The 17,958-nt window shown below is 41.1% G+C and overlaps 1 protein-coding gene across 1 annotated transcript in view; it reads left to right on the top strand.

Annotated features, from left to right (window-relative positions):
• TGFBR3 (transforming growth factor beta receptor 3) overlaps window positions 1–17,958 on the top strand; it is a 137,629-nt gene that overhangs the window by 53,772 nt on the left and 65,899 nt on the right. Inside the window, exon 3 of the mRNA XM_079981301.1 lies at window positions 2,147–2,331. Coding sequence (XP_079837427.1) covers window positions 2,147–2,331 — 185 coding nt within the window. The remainder of the gene's footprint in view (window positions 1–2,146; window positions 2,332–17,958) is intronic.

Genomic DNA, 17,958 nt, shown 5'->3' with positions numbered 1-17,958 from the left:
GTGTGATGTGGCACACCCTTTGAGAACCACTCTCCTACCCACTACCAAAACGTGGGATGGGAGAGATAAGTCACTGACTGCTGTTGCCTTCCTCCTGAAACTCAGAAATGTTGCATCTTTCAACATGCCTACTTGAGTGAGGGCATCCTGGAAGCAGCATTGCAGAAAAAGCTGAACGCTCTAAGAGCAGAAGTCTTTTGGAAGTGATATGTGGAGTAGACCTCTCCAGATTATCTCCAGTGCTGCAGATGTGATGGGAAGCTCCTATGGGCAGAGGTGGTTCCTAAGATTCAACTATGGCTTACACACACACACTTGCATTCAGCTATACTGAATAAAATTCTAATTTACATTGATGTGTGCCTGGTAGGAGCTCAAACCACAGTACTTCTTCAGCGACCTCTGGAATGAAAAACATACAAAATCTCTGGCTATCACTGCAGGCTTATGCATAGATTTGGAGACACGGGCCTGTTTTCCATAAACATTTGCCTTGCTTTAGCTTCCTGCAGATGTACTTTGTATGCAAACTCCTCCACACACGTCAGCTGTCCTGCTGTCTTGCTATACCGCAGCCATAATGCTCTATACACAGTGTGAAAGTGTGTGGTTCTGTAACGTGTTGTAGAGATTATTTGCAAGGATATACCCTGCGTTTTGGGTGAGAGGGCTGTTATCAGCTTAGGCAATTGCTGTCAGACGCAATAAACCAGGCACCCAGACATGTCTGTTTGTTTAGTGATAAAAGCAGCATTGTTGCATAGGCGGCTTACCTGACTGGTGTTTTTGCGTTCTAGATCAGTGCAACATCAAAAGCGAGACAGTGAATATACAGTGTTTTTGCAGTTATTTGTTCTGGATTTGCAATGAAGCTATGTGATAAATAACCATTTATCTTAGTCATGCCAACACTCACTTTTAAAATTCTAGAATTTTGCCCTAAATTCATTTCTTTCTTAAGAACACCTTAATCTGAGGTTGTATTACTTTCTGCTGCACAGAATGCTGTGCACTCTTACCTTTCATAAGAGTGGAGAGGTCAACATTCTTGCTTTACAGATTAAGATACGGCAGTGGAAAGGCTTTTGCTATTATCACCCAGTCAGTTTCTGGATGGGATGGGCTTTGAATCTTTGCTGTTTTAGTCCTAGTCTAACACCTAAATGCTGAACACCACTAGCTGTTGGAAGATCAGTACAGCTTAAAAAAGAATTGTAGAGTTGGAAGGGACCACGAGAGTCATCTAGTCCAGTTCCCTGCCTTGCAGGAATCTTTTGCCCAACATGGGTCTCAAACCCAAGACCCTGAGATGAAGAGTCTCATGCTTTATCAACTGAGCTACCCCAGGCTATAATAGGAATGGAAAAGCTGTGGTCAGCCAGATATTGTTGGACCCCAACTCCCATAACCCTCAGCCAGCATAACCAGTGGTCGGGGATGATGGGAGTTGGAGTTCGACTGCATCTGGAAGGTCACGGGTACACCGTAAGTGTTGTAGAAGAACCATGAATTGATTAAAAGTTGATTCGCTATAAATGATCTAGGCTAGGAAAGCACATTGCAGAAGGCTGTTTTTGTAACAGTGGATACAATGCAAAGAAACTCACAGCTATAATCCTATGTAAATACCATTTTAAAAGTATAATTGTATGCAAAGCTCATTAAAATTTATAGGGCGTAGTTTTAATTGAGTTTACGTTTAAGTTATAAATTCCATATATGATTTTCAGTCTAGTCTGTACTTCTTTATCAGAAGTCCCTCCGAGGGCAATGGGGCTTTACTCCAAAGAAAGTGTGCACGGGTTTGTATCCTGGCAGCACAATCCTAAACTGGTTTAAGAGAATCCACTGCTTCCCTGGATCTTATTCCTAGGAAAGTGTTCATAGGACTGCAGCCTTAAGCACTTAACATTGGTTTCAATGAATGAAGAGTATGCTTGATTTTCCCTCGATCACACCCTACTTCTTTAATTCATATTAACGTTGTTGTTTGTAACTTGTGTATTACCAGTTTGAAACCTTGCGGCAGCTGGGATAATAACAGAGCTTGCTATCCAACAGTCAATGAGAGAACTGCCTAAATGTTGCCCTAATCTAGTTTAGCCTTTCCCCTCAAAATCCTGTTCATTTGTCATTTACTTTGCAGGTCCCGTGCCTACGAACGAGTGTGTGTTGTCACCTGTCAATCGCTCCCACCCAGTTCAAGCCTTGCTTGAGAGCTTTACGGTTTTATCCGGCTGCGCAAGCAAAGGGACCGTTGGATTGCCACAGGAAGTTCATGTCCTCAATCTCAGGAGCCCTGAAGAAGGCCTTGGCCACCATGAAAGAGAGGTAAGAAGGAGAAATTGTGCTGTTGCTTATGTGCCACTTTTGAGGGCCCTTCACACAACCATCACATTCTGAGTATGGTGGTTCTGGCCTGGCTAGCAGGTGCAAAGCAGAGGGGAGCAGGGTATGCAAGCTAAGTAAGAAACCACCCCAGAGACCTTAGTATTATCTCTTTAAAAAATAAATAAATGTGATTTTCAGTTATATACATTTCAATAGTTTTACAATCATTTTAACATTTTGAAACTCAACTACCTCCTCTTTCTGCAATTCCTTAAATTTATATTTATCATTTCCTGCATATTCTAAATTAACTTAACTTATTCTTTTATTCATCTACTTTAATTATTTACTCTTATGAAATTGCAGGTTGTTACAATAATCCTGCCAATGTTCTTATCTGTTTACAATTTATTTGTACATATTTTATAAACCATTTTCATTCTGTTATAAGAAGTTTGTTGTCTTGATTTCTTATTTTTCCAGTAAGTTTCGTCATTTCTGCATAGTCCATGAGTTTTTGTATCCAATCTTCTTTCGTCAGGACTCATTCTTCTTTCCATTTTTGGGCAAATAACATTCTTGCCGCTGTAGTCGCATAAATGAATAAATTTCTATACTGTTTAGGTAGTTCTACCCCTATAATTCCCAGAAGGAAAGCTTCTGGTTTTGTTTTGTTTTTGCAAATGTTATTTTAAACATCTTTTTCAATTCATTATACAGTGGTGCCTTGCAAGACGAAATTAATCCGTTCCGTGAGGCTCTTCGTATAGCGGTTTTTTCGTCTTGCGAAGCAAGCCCATTGACAGCTTAGCGGATTAGCGCTATTAGCGGCTTTTAGCGATCAGCTGTTAAGCGGCTTATTAGCGGATCAGCTGATAAGTGGCTTAACGGCTTAGGAAAAGGGGGGGGAAGGGGAAAAAACCCGCAGGAACTCGCAAGACATTTTCGTCTTGCGAAGCAAGCCCATAGGGAAATTCGTTTTGCGAAGCGCCTCCAAAACAGAAAACCCTTTGTCTAGCGGGTTTTCCGTCTTGCGAGGCGTTCGTCTTGCGGGGCACCACTGTACATCATTTCCCAGTAAGCTTTAAGCATAGTGCAAGACCACCACATATGATAGAAAGTACCTTCTTTCTCTTTGCATTTCCAACACTTATTCGATTTTGATATATACATTTTTGCCAGTTTACTTGGTGTTAGATACCACCAATGTAACATTTTGATTAGAGATCTTAGCATTATCACATGGGATTCTGGGACACCCCTCATGTTGGATTCTGCACGGTCACAAGGCCGTGCACTGCATCAAGTACAAACCAAGATGGCGGTATTGACCTTCAGAGGCTTGGCTCCTTAACCGATCTGGGCCTAAGCAGAACTCTTGAAGCCAGTCACAGTTACTCAGCAAGATATTTTTATCTCACTCTTCCTCCAAGGAACTATGGGTGTGTTAATGGCATCACATCCCCATATTTGATCCTCATGATGCCGCAATGAGCAGTAGCCATGTGTAAGAGGCCCTGATGATATTAAGTTTTACAAACAAGAAGGTGCTTTGGGAAAGGGGGAATGTAGAGGGGGAAGCTGTAAGGAAGAGGGATCCTTTCATTCATGTGCTAGTCACCATTTCTTCTCCCACAAACACAAATGGGGTTCTTCCTCCCCAGAAGAGGGGAGGAAGTCCGTTTGCAAAGAGAGGGGGAGATGGAGAGGAAAAATGGTAGGTAGAATCAAGCATTCTTCTGCTTGCCACTTACTTGCTTTAGATTCCCTGTTCCCAAAGCAACTTAGTCATTTCCATTAATTTCATTGGGCCTGCTTTGAGTAGGGCTAATGTTGGATACAACCCAGTGAATCTGGCCTCTCTTCTATGTGTTTTCCCATAGTTAGTCCGTGGCGTACTGGTTAGAGTGGCATACTAAGACTTGAGAGACCAGGGTACAAATCCCCCACTTTAGCCCAGTCACTCACGCTCAGCCTAACCTACCTTTACAGGGTTGTGAGGATAAAGTGGGGAAGAGGGGAATTATGTACACCATTTCGAGTTCCTTAGAGGAAAGGTAGGATAAAAGTGCAATCAATAAAAACATGAGAATACTCTGATAAATATTTGGCAATCATCTTCCAGGCAGAGAGCCTTCTTGGTAGTGGCACCCAACCAGTAGAACAGTCTCCCATCAGATGTCAAAGAGATAAGTAACTATTATAACCTTTAGAAGACACCTGAAGGCAGCCCTGTATCGGGGAACTTTTTAATATGTAATGTTTTATTATGTTTTTATATGCGTTGGAAGCCACCCAGAGTGGCTGGGGCAACCCAGTCAGATGGGCAGGGTACAAATAACATAACATAACATAACATAACATAAAATAAAATAAAATAAAATAAAATAAAATAAATAAAATAAAATAAAATAAAATAAAATAAAATAAAATAAAATAAAATAAAATAAAATAAAATAAAATAAACTCCTTTTACATGCTCTAGGACTTGGAACTCATCAGATTTGCAGAGTAGTTAGTTCATTCCTCACTTCTAATATGTTTAACTTCATTTACGATACAAGAAAGGAAAGGGTAACAAGAAACAGATTTTTAACAAGAAGAGGATTTTACTTTCTTCAAAGCCAAATTGCTTATGTTGTAAATTATCCTGAATGCACTTGGAGCTTTGCCACAATCACTATAAACAAATCTTTAAGTTCATATGCCTTTAGCCTTGGTAATGGATCTTCACTGCCTGTGAAGAATGGCGTTCAGAAAGCAATTGCTCCTAAATTCAGTCGTTCTTGTGCAATGTGCAAATGAGTTATTAATTTAGACGTCATATGGAGGGATTAGCAAAAGAACTTTTGTTCTAGTTGCTATGAAAAAAATAAAGCAAAAAGAAGAAATGTTCTTGATGTTAAACTTGCTCAGTGTTGTTTTGCTCTGAGAATTCTGAGAATAGATCAAAAGAGAATTGCTGGAGAGAAAGAGAAATATCTCATCGCATGACAGCTCACGTCGCTAGCACATGCCCTAGAAAATACTCCATAATGTAGCTGTATGTATTAGCTGAACATGAAGTTTTTAAAAGAAGATGGGGGAGAGAATCAAATGGGAGGAGGAGGAGGAAGCAAAATTCTCAGCAGCCCATTACCCGAAAATGAACGCTTTTATCCGAACCCTGAGCCGGATCCCACTGCCTTCAGGAGAACTTGCTTCCAATTAAGTGTCTTTAGTATTATAGTCTAAGGATGGAATGCTGTGCCAGCACAATGCCACAAACAAGGATATTAATTATATACTGGTGTTGCAGGGCCTTTTTTTTTTAAGTATCACCAAAAGATTTGCCAGCACAAATATGTAGGATGGAGATGGGCCAAGGCCAGAGCCACAGCATGTGGGCATTCTACCCCTATTGACTTTTGGATTCTACAAAAATATTCCATCATTCTACCCAAATTGGCTTTTGGATTTGTTCTCTTAGTAGCTTTAAAAAAAATAAAAATAATAATAAATCCTTGTGTTTGGTATGATACATTTGTACGCCACAACATGGGTCTCTGTGAACTGAGACAGTGGATATGAATTTTAGCAATAAACAAATGGAATAAATGAAAAGCAATCCAAAGCATGGTCTGACTTCTTTTTGCAAAAGCTCACCTACCATCATTTTGATCAGTAACGAGAAGGTCCTAGACATGCTACTAATTTCTGATCAGAATAGTGTCTCTCAAGTATTCTCATACTAAAAAACACTATGGCCACAATCATTGCATAATTTTGTACACTTCTATCATGTTGGATCGCCTTAAGCACACCCATCTCTGTGTTAGACTGTGCTCCAGAGGATCCTTGGGTAATGTGGTGACACTCATGTTAAGAGGATACTAAAAGGATGGGGGATGAGAGAGAGGGAGAGAACAGCAGAGGAACATAGGAATATACTGAATCAGACAACTAGGTAAGGTAAAGGACCCCTGGCTGATTAAGTTCAGTCAAAGGTAATTATGGGGTTGCGGGGCTTATCTCACTTTCAGGCCGAGGGAGCCGGTGTTTATCCACAGACAGCTTTCCAGATCATGTGGCCAGCATATCTAAACTGGTTCTGGCGCAACAGGACACCGTGACGAGTGCCAGAGTGCATAGAAATGCTGTTTACCTTCCCACCGCAGCTGTACCTATTTATCTACTTGCACTGGCGTGGCGTGCTTTCAAACTGCTAAGTTGGCAGGAGCTGGGACAGAGCAATGGGAGCTCACTCCATCGCGGGGATTCGAACTGCTGATTTTCCGATTGGCAAGCCCAAGAGGCTCAGGGGTTTAGACCACAGTGCCACCCGCGTCCACCTAGTCCACCCAGACCACTTGTCCACCTAGTTCAGTATTAACTACACTGACTGGCAGTGGCTCTCTAGGGTTTCAGGCATGAGTTCTTCCCAACCCTACCCGGAGATGCCTGGAATTGAATTTGAGATCTTCTGCTTGCAATGTTTGGCTTAGTATTAGATGCAAATGTGGCCACTCTCACCCCTTTCCAAAACCTTTTAATTTTCAAGCAAATCTACAGCCCATATAGAGTCTCCCATTTAATTTCACTTTCTTTGGAGCAGACAGTTTATGAATATTCAACTATAAATCCACAGGTTGATATCGAGGATAAAACAACTGCCTTGCTTTGTAGTAACTCACCTAAGAGGGCTTTTCCAGAAGTGTTTTCCATATCTATTTTGTTTTGTTTTTTAAGAGTGTTGTTTAGTAGCCTCTTGTGTACTCTGGCATAGCACATTCCACATCCGCAATCTCTGCTTTATTTCCCGTATCCTTCTAAAAGTGGGGTTGTTGTAGCCTTTAGGGATGGCTCCTGAGAAAATGAACAGGAAACTAGGAAAAGGCTGGCTGGCGACAGTGGAAAGCAGAAGGCTGTAAACAATTGAGCTAGATCAGAATTCTTTGCTTCTAGGATACAAGGCTGAAAACAAAGCAGAGCAAAGGTTATCTTCACCCTCATTGTAAAGAACTGAGGCTTAGTGCCCAGGTTTCATTCAAGGAAAACCACAGCCTCCATCACCTTGTTTTGAGCACAGAGATGCTTCATCCCTTGAGTTGTTTCCTGCTGCCTGGCATTCTGTTTAGAAAAGGCAGAGATTTATAAGTTGACTGTTCAGCGCGTCCAAGATCTTGGCACATAAACAGTATTTTCCATTCTGTTTTTTCTTTGTATACCCTGCTAACATGTAAAGTGGTGGCAAACAAGCTTGCACATGCACCTGGTGATCTCAGGAGCATGGTGAAGACGCTCTTATTTGAAAATCCATTTCACCAGTTGTCTTGTTAGAAGTGTGTGCTTTGTTTGTTCCTTAAACTTGTCACATTACAGGTTCTGCTAAATTACATATGCCTTTACATGCTGAGAGGGAGTGCAAATGCCTTCTTGCAACAAATCCCTCATAGGCCTCATGCATTAAACATTCTTCCACCGTTATGCTCGTTCTCATAAATATACAACATGTTGTGGTAACATTATTTTGACACTCTCTCCGAATATGCGGAAAACAGAAGTCTGTCAAATGTAACCACTTGGGGGCATCGATGATGGTGGTGATGATGATTATATGTTGCAAGCAGAGAGGTCGTGATAAAATTAATGGAAATGATTTTTGCCCGTACAATGTATAGCTGAAGTATTTGCACAGTAGTTTCAAACATGTTTGCTGGGTGCTGAGACGCAGGTTATAATATCTACTCTATGGAAATCCAGCCCTGGCTTTTCCAGGTAGGACTGTGAATGTCCCCTGTCTGAAATCCCAGAGAGCCACTGCCAATCATAGGCAGTATTGATGGACCATTGGCTCTGACTCAGTATAAGGCAGCTTCATATGCATGGCTTTCCAGCTAAATATTTTAAAGCACTGTCTTTTCCACCTGATCCCTCAGTTTTGCAGCTGTGCTGAAAAAAATGATACAATTTGGAGGAGGAATAAAAGTGGTTTTTGTTTTGTTTTTTGGTTATCAAGATTTAAAATATTTCTTAGACTTGTCAGCTGTGTAATTATATACATGTCTGCTCAGAAGCAAAGCCCATTGAATTTAGTACAATTTACTCCCCAAGTAATTGGGTATGTTTTCAGAATATGTATTATTATTATTATTATTATGATTACTGCTACTGCTTCTGGCTTAGTAACTTTGGGGCTGGTGTTGACTTATTTTGTATTTGTGTATCTTGTAGATGTTGTGTTGACCTTTTTTTATGTAAGCCACCTTGGATGAATTGTACACAGAAAGGTAGCCTACAGAGATATACAGTATATACAGTGGTACCTTGGTTTTCGAACATCTCCATTGATGAATGTTTTGGAACTCAAACACCATAAATGCTTTAGTTTTCGAATGCGCCTCGGAAGTCAAACTGGAAACACAGCTTCCGTATTGAGATTTCCGTTTTGAGATTTCGGTTTTTGAATGTTTCGGAACTCAAATGGTCTTCCAGAACGGATTACATTCGAAATGAGGTACTACTGTATACGTATTTTTTAAAAAAGACTGTTGAGATCTCAGGGTTGCGAATAGGTAGAATTAAGGCACTTCTTCCTGTATAGGAACCCATATGGTAGTGCCTCTGTTGGTTTTAGAGGCACCCCTTTTCACGCATCTGAGAGGGAAAGCTGGCAAGTTAAGGATGTGTTTTCCACCATCACTTCTCTGCCTGTATTTCTTTCAGCGGTCCCAACCTTGGTATAACCCCTCTGATTGCCCATTCTCCAGATGGTTAGATATAACTTAATACCTTAATAGGTTGTGGAGTGGGTTTTGGCTGAAGGGGAAATGGAGCGTCTTCTGGGATTCTCATGAACAGGGAACTGAGCTGTGGAGGGAGAATATACTATAAATGTCCCAGTCCAAAACAGGTGATGCCAAGATGCCCATGAGATGCTCACAAGCCGTACTTGGGTACAACAGCACTCTTCCCACCTGTGATTTCCATCAACTAGTGCTCAGAGGCATATTGCCTCTGCTTCTGGAGATAGAGCACAGCCACAGTGACTAGGTGTTGTAGTCCAACAACATCTAGGTGCTTCCTCATCCCTGCTCTATAGAGGTTTCAAGATCTAGCCTGCCCACTGGTCTGAGCAATTTGGGGACCCTACTTTTACTGGTGGCTGCAAGTACTGTTTCTGGCTTTCTTCTCTGTGTCTTAGTTTCTCTCTACCGCATTTTGCCTTACCCACCCAACTTGACTGGAGTTGGGTCTCACAACAGTGAGTCCTTCACTATTTCTGTAGGAAGAATATTGATAGTTTACATTATGCCTAGTTTGTGAGCCTTCTTAAGAAATCTTGAACAGTTAATCCTCTTACACGTTCGAAATGTTGCCCAGGAATGTATTGATTCAATCCACTTGCCTAAAGTCTCAGATTTACTGACCTCCTTTTCTCGGCAGGTGTAAGGAATTTCTAATAACACTTAACTTTTCAGTAGCTGCTTAATGCTTGGGAAAGCAGTGTGATACTGTGGAGATTGACACCCAGGAGCATAAATAAAATTTACCACTGAGCTGCTTAAAGATTTAAAGGTTTCTTCGTTCTTTTCATAAGGATGTGTTTCTAAATCTTCCTTAATTACAGACAGAAAACTTGAATCAGTAAAAGGGAAATTCAACTGCCTGGAGCTTCAAGCAGACAGCTTATTATCAAAATGAGAAAAGGATAACAAAAATATTAATCTCTTATGGGCAGTCTTAAAGAAAATTATGTGCTTATACATATGGAAACTGTTCAAACGTTGGCAGCTGAATTACCTAGAATTGTGATCATCCTCAGCATGACAATGCTTAATGTACACCTTCAAACAAGATGTAAAAAGCCAACAATAGAATTGATCCTTGATATTTCTGGTGAAGCAGGTAGCAGATGCTTATTTCATAAACTCCTATACAGACAAATTTTCTACCATCTAAAATCCATATATTGCATATATGAACTTGAGAAGATAGCTAATACTGTTGGACCTTTGGTTCATTTTGCACACTATTGTCTCCTTTTGGCTAATGGCAGCTAGCCAGACAAGGGCCTTTTCTAGCATGTTTCCTGAGATAATTATAATTAGAGAAGTTAGGGATTGACCAGTTTCGAAAAGCTGAAGGAGCTGCTGGGTGTGATCCCGTGGTCAGAAATACTCAGTGAGAAGGGAGTCCAAGAAGGATGGGAGTTTCTAAAAGGAGAAATATTGAAGGCCCAAATACAGACAATACCAACAAGAAAGAAAAATAGGAGGCATCTAAGGAAACCGGTGTGGCTTGCAGGTGAGCTGAGAATTAAGGGCATGTGTAAGAAATAGAAGAAAGGGGAAATCACAAAGGAGGAGTATATACGAGTAGCCAACAGTTGCAGGGGGAAAGTCAGCCTAGCTAAAGCTCAGAATCAGCTCAGGCTTGCAAGAGAGGTTAATAATAATAATAATAATAAAGGTTTATTTGGCTATGTCCGAAGTAAGAGGAAGAAGAAACAAGTGGTAGGTCCTCTGCGTGGGGAAGAAGAAGAAAAGACAGAGAAAAGGCGGAACTACTCAACACCTACCTTGCCCCGTCTTCCCCCAAAAGGAAAGTGATACCCAACCTTGTGATAACAGAATAAATAATGTAAGGAGGGAGCTGCAGCCCAAGATAGGAAAAGAGGTACAAATCTCCACGGTCTGATGAGCTGCATCCAAGAGTAGTAAAGGAGCTTGCGGATGTAATTTCAGAGACTTTGTCTATTATCTTTGAGAATTATTGGAGAACAGGTGAGGTCCCTACAGACTGGAGGCTGGCAAATGTTGTCCCCATCGTTAAAAAGGGGGGGAAGGAAGACCCGGGTAACTACCAACCAGTGAGATTGCCATGTGGACTCTCCTTCCTTGGAGGTTTTTGAACAGAGGTTGGATGGCCATCTGTCATGGCTGCTTTAGCCGAGATTCCTGCATTGCAAGGGGTTGGGCTAGATGACCCTTGGGGTCCCTTCCAACAGTTCTAAGATTCTATGACCTGGGGACCTTTTGCATGCAAAGACTGCTCTGCTGCTGTGTTGTTGTCCTTAGCTCAATATTTCAGCTTTATATTGTTGAATGACACAGGCAATCTTCAGAGCGTGAATATGATTTCCCAATGCTTCTAAATGATAGGAATGCTTCTAAAAATTCCTCTAAAGATGTATAGCTTCTAAAGATGGGAAAATAAGAAAAAGGGCAGAGCTTCTAGAAAGATATACAAAGAAAAACAGAATAAAAACATACAAATTTTCCTCTTTTGAGGTAGGAATTGAATTGCAAAAGTATGAAAATATGCTTTTTGAAAGAGATTTGCATTCATGGTATGTTGTGATGGGGAGATCCAGGATAATAATGAAACTATGGAATCACTGCCACCCTACAGATCAGTTATAACAGTGAAAAGAAAGAAGAATAAACCCAAATTCCAGGAGGCAAAACTCATTTCCAATATCTAAACATCATAGTTGAAGCAGCATGTTGAAACCTATCCTGTAGCACTCATCATCATAAATGTATCCAGCTAATTTTAAAGTGTTACGGCTTATTTCACTCATGCAGTAATTAGGAAATATTCTGATCTCATTCAGAATTGCAGCTAAATCTTTTGCTGTTATCAGGACAGCAACAGCTAGTCCTGTGATTCAGTTAATGATGTCAGACAGTTAATTGCCTTGATTAGTTCACAGTGTTTTTTGGCAACATCTATATATTGAAGAAACAGCCATCTATAGCCCCTTTTATCCATTGAGTAAGTTGCAGTATTCCTGCCTACATAGAAAATTATGTCTTGTTTAATGTGGCATCTGCATCTTATTTACTCTGGACTGAAGTCTCTTCTGGGTTGTTTTCTAAGACTGTTCAGAAAATTACTGGTCATTTAATTTGAAAACTCTTTCATATTTACCAACCAGAATTTTCAGAGGAAGTTGTATGGGGGCCAAAAGACTATTTGTTTAGAGCTTCATGTCCAACAGAAACATGGAGCTAATCATAGTTTACTCAAAAAGAGATAATAACCAATTATTTTCATGCAGAGTGAACCCCAGCTGGGTTTCTCTCTCTCTCTCTCTCTCTCTCTCTCTCTCTCTCTCTCTCTCTCTGTCTCTCTCTCTCTCTCTCTCTCAAAATCTGCAGTAGAAATTGCATACGAATCATGTATATTTTAAAGAAAATGCTAGAGAGGAGTATGGGATCATACAGAAGCCCAAAGAGATTTTTTAAAAAATTGTTTTGCATATACTGATTTGCTTCATAAAGCTTGGAACTATCATTAAGATCTGGTCAAAAGTAGGAGATAAGTTGAACCTGAAAGATGCACAAGAATATAGTGAAACCAGGAGAAGCACAGTGATGTTAGACGCTACGATAATCCATTTACTAATATAGTTAATTAGAGGTCTAGTCATGATAGGGTGCTGTGAAATAACACTTTGGCCTAATTCAGACCGAAACAACAAACCATGGTTTCTTGCTGCCCGTGTGAAGCTTGGGCACAAAGGGAGAAGATTTAAAGCTTCCATTCCTATTTCCCACTTTGGCCAAACTAGGGAAACTGTGGTTTGTACAAGTTAGCAAGCCGATATATCAAGCCAGAATGAAAACCAAAAACTGCTACTTAAACCAACTAAGGATGGAAGCCTATAATCTCCTCCTAAGGGAGAAAGGAAAGTGTTTGAGCACAAGCAAAACATGGTTACAAGCAGTTGCTGACTTTGCAAGCAGTGTGCTCTCTTCTCTCCTTCCTTTGTGTGCAAGGGGGGGGGGGAACCAGAAGCTTCTACTCACTGGCAACTACGGTATGCCACCGCTTAAAGCAAAGTTTGCCTGCAAAAACAGCATTCCAAACCATGGCTATGGACTGGGATACTTGTTTGCAGGCAAACTCTTGATTAGATGAAACCATATTTGCTGTGCTTGGATGTGCAGACTGTCAACCAGAATCGGAAACTTCTGATTAGCTCCACCCTTCGCATGTGTTGGAAGGGGGAGTGGCAAGCAGAAACTGTGTGCCAACTGCAGTCTCACACTTGCAAGTGCCAATAGCAGCACACCCTGGTTTGCTGTTACATAGAGCAACTAGAAATGCTTTGAAATTATAGCTCCAAATAACCCAAGCTTGAGTTACACAATAAAGGGCTCATCCACACTTCCACTTGTCCGAGCAGTTTTCCACTTGTCCCGTGCTTTCTAGGCACTGGTCCAAGCAGTTTTGCTACTTTCCCCAGGGAAAACTCGCTCTTTAGTGATAAATCGGAACAAACAGCAATCCACTGAAAACCTGATTTCTGTTTGCTCCAATCCAGTGCTAAATCACAGGTTATCCCAGAGGAAAGCTGTAGGGCAAACAGTAGTGTGGATAAGCCCAGAGTGAGAGAGAATCAGTAGAAATGCTGCACTGCAGCACAAGGCTTTTACTCTAACATACACACCACATTTTTTTCCATTCTGTAATACTTAAATATAGACACCCTTACTAGGCCCCAGTCTCTTAAAGCTCCAATGTTTTCAAGTCCCCTATGACTCATATACTTCTTTTTCATACTGGCTCTAAGTGAGTGTGTGTGTGTGTGTGTGTGTACTTTATTTTAACAGCATAGCGTTTCATTTTAAATTGGACATTTCCTGCATTTGACTGAGGTTTTTCCTTTTCTGAAACACACACCTGTAAAACGATCTACCTCTTTCATACACAGCTGGAGAAATGCATAATCTGTTGACTGACTTGACCTTTGGTGTTTCAGAAATGCAGATATTCTTCCATGGGACTGTCACTTAAAAACGCTATTTTGCAATTAACCCAAGACAAAAATTGCTCTTTATTAAGTGGCCTGTCAAGGGGTATTAGTTAAAGTAACCTTTAAATTATTCAGCATTTTACACTTTGTAATGGAGTGAGATTGCAAAGCTACACGTACTTCCCTGAAAATAAGTCTGATTGAATATAGGAAGAACTGAGCCAGATCAGAGCAAATGCTTTCTAGTCTCGCACCCTGTTCTCACAGTGGTTAACCAGGAAAGGGGCTCAACAGTACTATTTCCACTTGTACTCCTCAGCAATGGGTATTCAGAGACATACTGCCTTTAGCACTGGAAGCTTATCCTTCATGTCTAAATCCCTTTTCAAGCCATTCAGGTTGGCAGCCATGAATTTCACCAGCCATGAATTTTACTGAATTGCATAGTTTGTACTGTGTGAAAAAAGTTACTTTTTGTCTTGTGACCTGCCTCTTCCAACATTTAACTTCATTGGGTTGCCCCAAGTTCTAGTATTATGAGAGATGGAGAAAAACTTCTCTCTGTCCACTTTCTGTGCATCCTTTTATACACCCCAGTCATTCTCCCCGCATTCATCCCTTTTCTCTAAATTATAAAAGCCCCAAATGTTATAACCTTCCTCTTAAGGTAGTTGACCCAGTTCCGTGATCAGTTTGGTTGCCAGTTTCTCTGGACCTTCTCCAGTTCTACAATCTCCTTTCTGAGTTGTGGTACCCGAAACTGAACTCAAGTATGATCATACACCATAGATTTGTAAAGCAGTGGAGTGATATTGGCAGTTTTGCTTTCCTTTCCTTTTCCAATTACGCCTAACATGGAGCAACCCTTTACACTGCTGCTGCTCACTGGGTCAACATTGAGCTATCAGTTTTGATCCCAGGATCTCTTTCCCGGACAGTCACTTCTCATTGCAGGCCCCGTAAGTGTCTATCCCCACTTTGTTACGTGTCTAGCCTGTAACGTACATGGCACGAAGAGGATGGAAAGCCGAATTGGCTCGGATATGCCATTGGAAAGCTGGCTTTATCAGAACGATAACATCCCCTTTGCCACCACTGGAAACTGCACTAGCAAATGGAACAAACTCCCTTGCCGTGTTTACACAGTTTCTTAATGGGCAGCACCGTCTGAATTTTTGTCTCTAAAAACATACCTGTTCACAGAGATGCTTCTGTTTTCCAAGTAAAGAATCCTGTATTTCTGTCGCAACAAATCTAACTGTAAGACAGCTTAAGGAGAGATCCTTTCCCCCACATAAACAACATGACTGCCAGGTCCAGAAGCTCCAGATGTATCAACTTTTTATGTTCAGAAAGCACCAGGTACCTTGCAAGTTCTGGCACACCGTCACTGGGTATAGCATATTGAAATCTTCTGAGCTCTCCTAATTCCTATTAATGGTGTCATTCTGTGGCCGGTACGATTTTTAATGACCTGATAACCTGGGAATGGGAAACCTGCAATCCTCCGGGTGCTGCTGGACTAGAACTCCCATCATTCCTCACCATTGGCCATGCTGGCTGGACCTGATGCAAGTTGTAGTCCCTCAATATCTGGAAAGGAATAGGTTTCCCACCCCTGTCTGAGGAGGTACTACTACAGTTCTGCAGAACTGCACATAGGATTGAAGGCCTCTACAGTGCAAACCTATACACAGGAAGGAAATCCCATTGTGTTTAATGAGGCTTACCCCCAAGTAAGTGTGCATAGGGCTGCAACCTAAATCTAATAGCACCTGGAAATATCTACATCTTCCTTGTCTTGGATGCTTAGTGTGATTTCATGGCAGGATCATCTTCGTTGAAGTTTAATTGCCAATTATTTGAGAGAGGGTGCAGTAAATTTTTCAGAGTGAAGTCTTATTTATTTAAATAACTTACCCCCACCTTTCTGTTCTGGAATGTCCACTGCTAGGGCTGTTTTGTGGTAAAAAAGTTTTGCAAAAAAAAAAAAATGAGATGGCCAGGCCTCATGCTGTAGCTTTTGAGAGAATAGTCTCTTGATCTCTGTGGGGTAGCTGGCAAAAGTTGGCCTTGTGACTTTAAATAGAATTAAAAGAAGCTATTGGGTTCTTTTTTTAAAATGTGAAAGAGGCAGCCCCTGACTCCCAAGGATGCTTTTGATTGTGCAAAAATCCTCTTGACCTCTGTGTGCTGTGGTGAGCCGAGACACACAGATTGTTAGGGGTTTTATATGCTCATTTTGTAAACCAAAAGACTTTGCAGGAGATCTTGTTTTGCTTTTCCAAATCCATATCTGTATTAAGGCTCAGAAGCAATGGATTTGGTAGTCTCAGCTTCAACTCCTGGCCTCATATATATATATACATAGCGTTTGTTCAGTTTAAAAACCCCATGATTGTAAAGGGCAGCTGGATGAAGCTGGACTAAGGCTGCAGTCTTACTTACTATGCATGCTTCTAGATTTGCTCAGGTTATACTAAAAAGCTGGTAACCATTAACCCAAAGCTAGAACTGCTGCAGAACTGTGTGTTTTCTGTAAATCTGCAAACATAGTATCTGCTGAGGAATTGGAATGTCAGGGAACTGAGATGTCAGGGTTTTTAAAAAGCTAATTCCTTATCCTCAGTGTTGCAGTCAAAAGCAAAGAAAAATGTAGGCAATGGCTGCGGAAGGCCAGGCTAGCAGTCCCAGTGCTCAGAGCAGATAATAGCACAATTTTTACTCTTTATCCTCATGTTATGGTACTTATTTCTGCCTCCTCACTTTTGCTCTGTTTCTGCTAGGCATCCTATTCTACCATTTTCTCCATTTCGTCTCTCGTTTCCCCACTCCTTTCTCTCAGTTACAAAGAGAAGTTCTCTAAAATAATTAGGATTGGAAAGAGATGCAATTATGCCAAGTATGTTAATTGTATGCATCTTTAACTATGCACAGGGCCAAATAAATAATGTGGCTTTCCTTAGGCTTTGGCTTTTTCATTATTACTTTTTGCATGCTTTTTATACCAGACCGGATTAGTGTGCCCAACGTAAAAGGCTGTGTGAAGATACTGTATAATTTGGCAGATCTCTGGTAGTTTTTGCAGAGCAGGTGCTTGAAACTGGAAAGCAGCTGAGGGCTAAAGAGATTGGCAATATTGTGTGGCAAAATTAGGACTTAGCAGGTCTATGTTTCTGCCAGTTCCTTTAGCTTCCTTACTTTATAGGAGCTCTAAAACATTTCCAAATTTTAATTTAAAACAAAAGCCTTAAAAAAACCCAAACTTTGATTGATGGTTCACTCAAAATGTGGCAGCAAAGTGGGATGTAAACTGTTTAGGAAAGTAGTTTCCAAAGAATGATCCTGGGAACTTAAGACATTTGTTGGACGTTTCCAGGGCTTCCAGAATGAGAATGGCAGTCATGAATGGCAAACCACCTCCTTCTAAAAGGCCACAATTGCCAATCTTTTTCCATAACGTACCACTGGGGAAATACCAAGTACATTTTAGAGCTCATTCTCAATTATGATGCCGAAAAGAGCTGGCCATCCCACCCCTCTCTCAACTGAATGCATATTCTAGAGAAGGCTTTCCCAAACTTGGGTCTTCCAGTTGTTTTTGGACTACAACTCCCATCATCCCTAACTAGCAGGACCAGTGGTTAAGGATGATGGGAACTGTAGTCCAAAAACAGCTGGAGACCCAAGTTTGGGAAACCCTGTTTTAGAGTAGCCTTTGCCAAGCTCTCTAGATCATGGGTAGGGAGCTAGATCTGGCTGACAGGCCAGATCCTAATCTCCCCCATGGGCCAAATCCCAGTCTACCCACCTCTCAGACACCTGATGTCATAATAACGCCAGGGGACTGACACTTATCAAAATTCAAATGAGGTGGCTCA

The sequence above is a fragment of the Podarcis cretensis genome, assembly GCF_951804945.1.
Source record: "Podarcis cretensis genome assembly, chromosome: 6".
NCBI classification, from domain to species: domain Eukaryota; kingdom Metazoa; phylum Chordata; class Lepidosauria; order Squamata; family Lacertidae; genus Podarcis; species Podarcis cretensis.
Note: the sequence above shows the minus strand (reverse complement) of the source record. Positions and strands in the feature narration are given on the sequence as shown.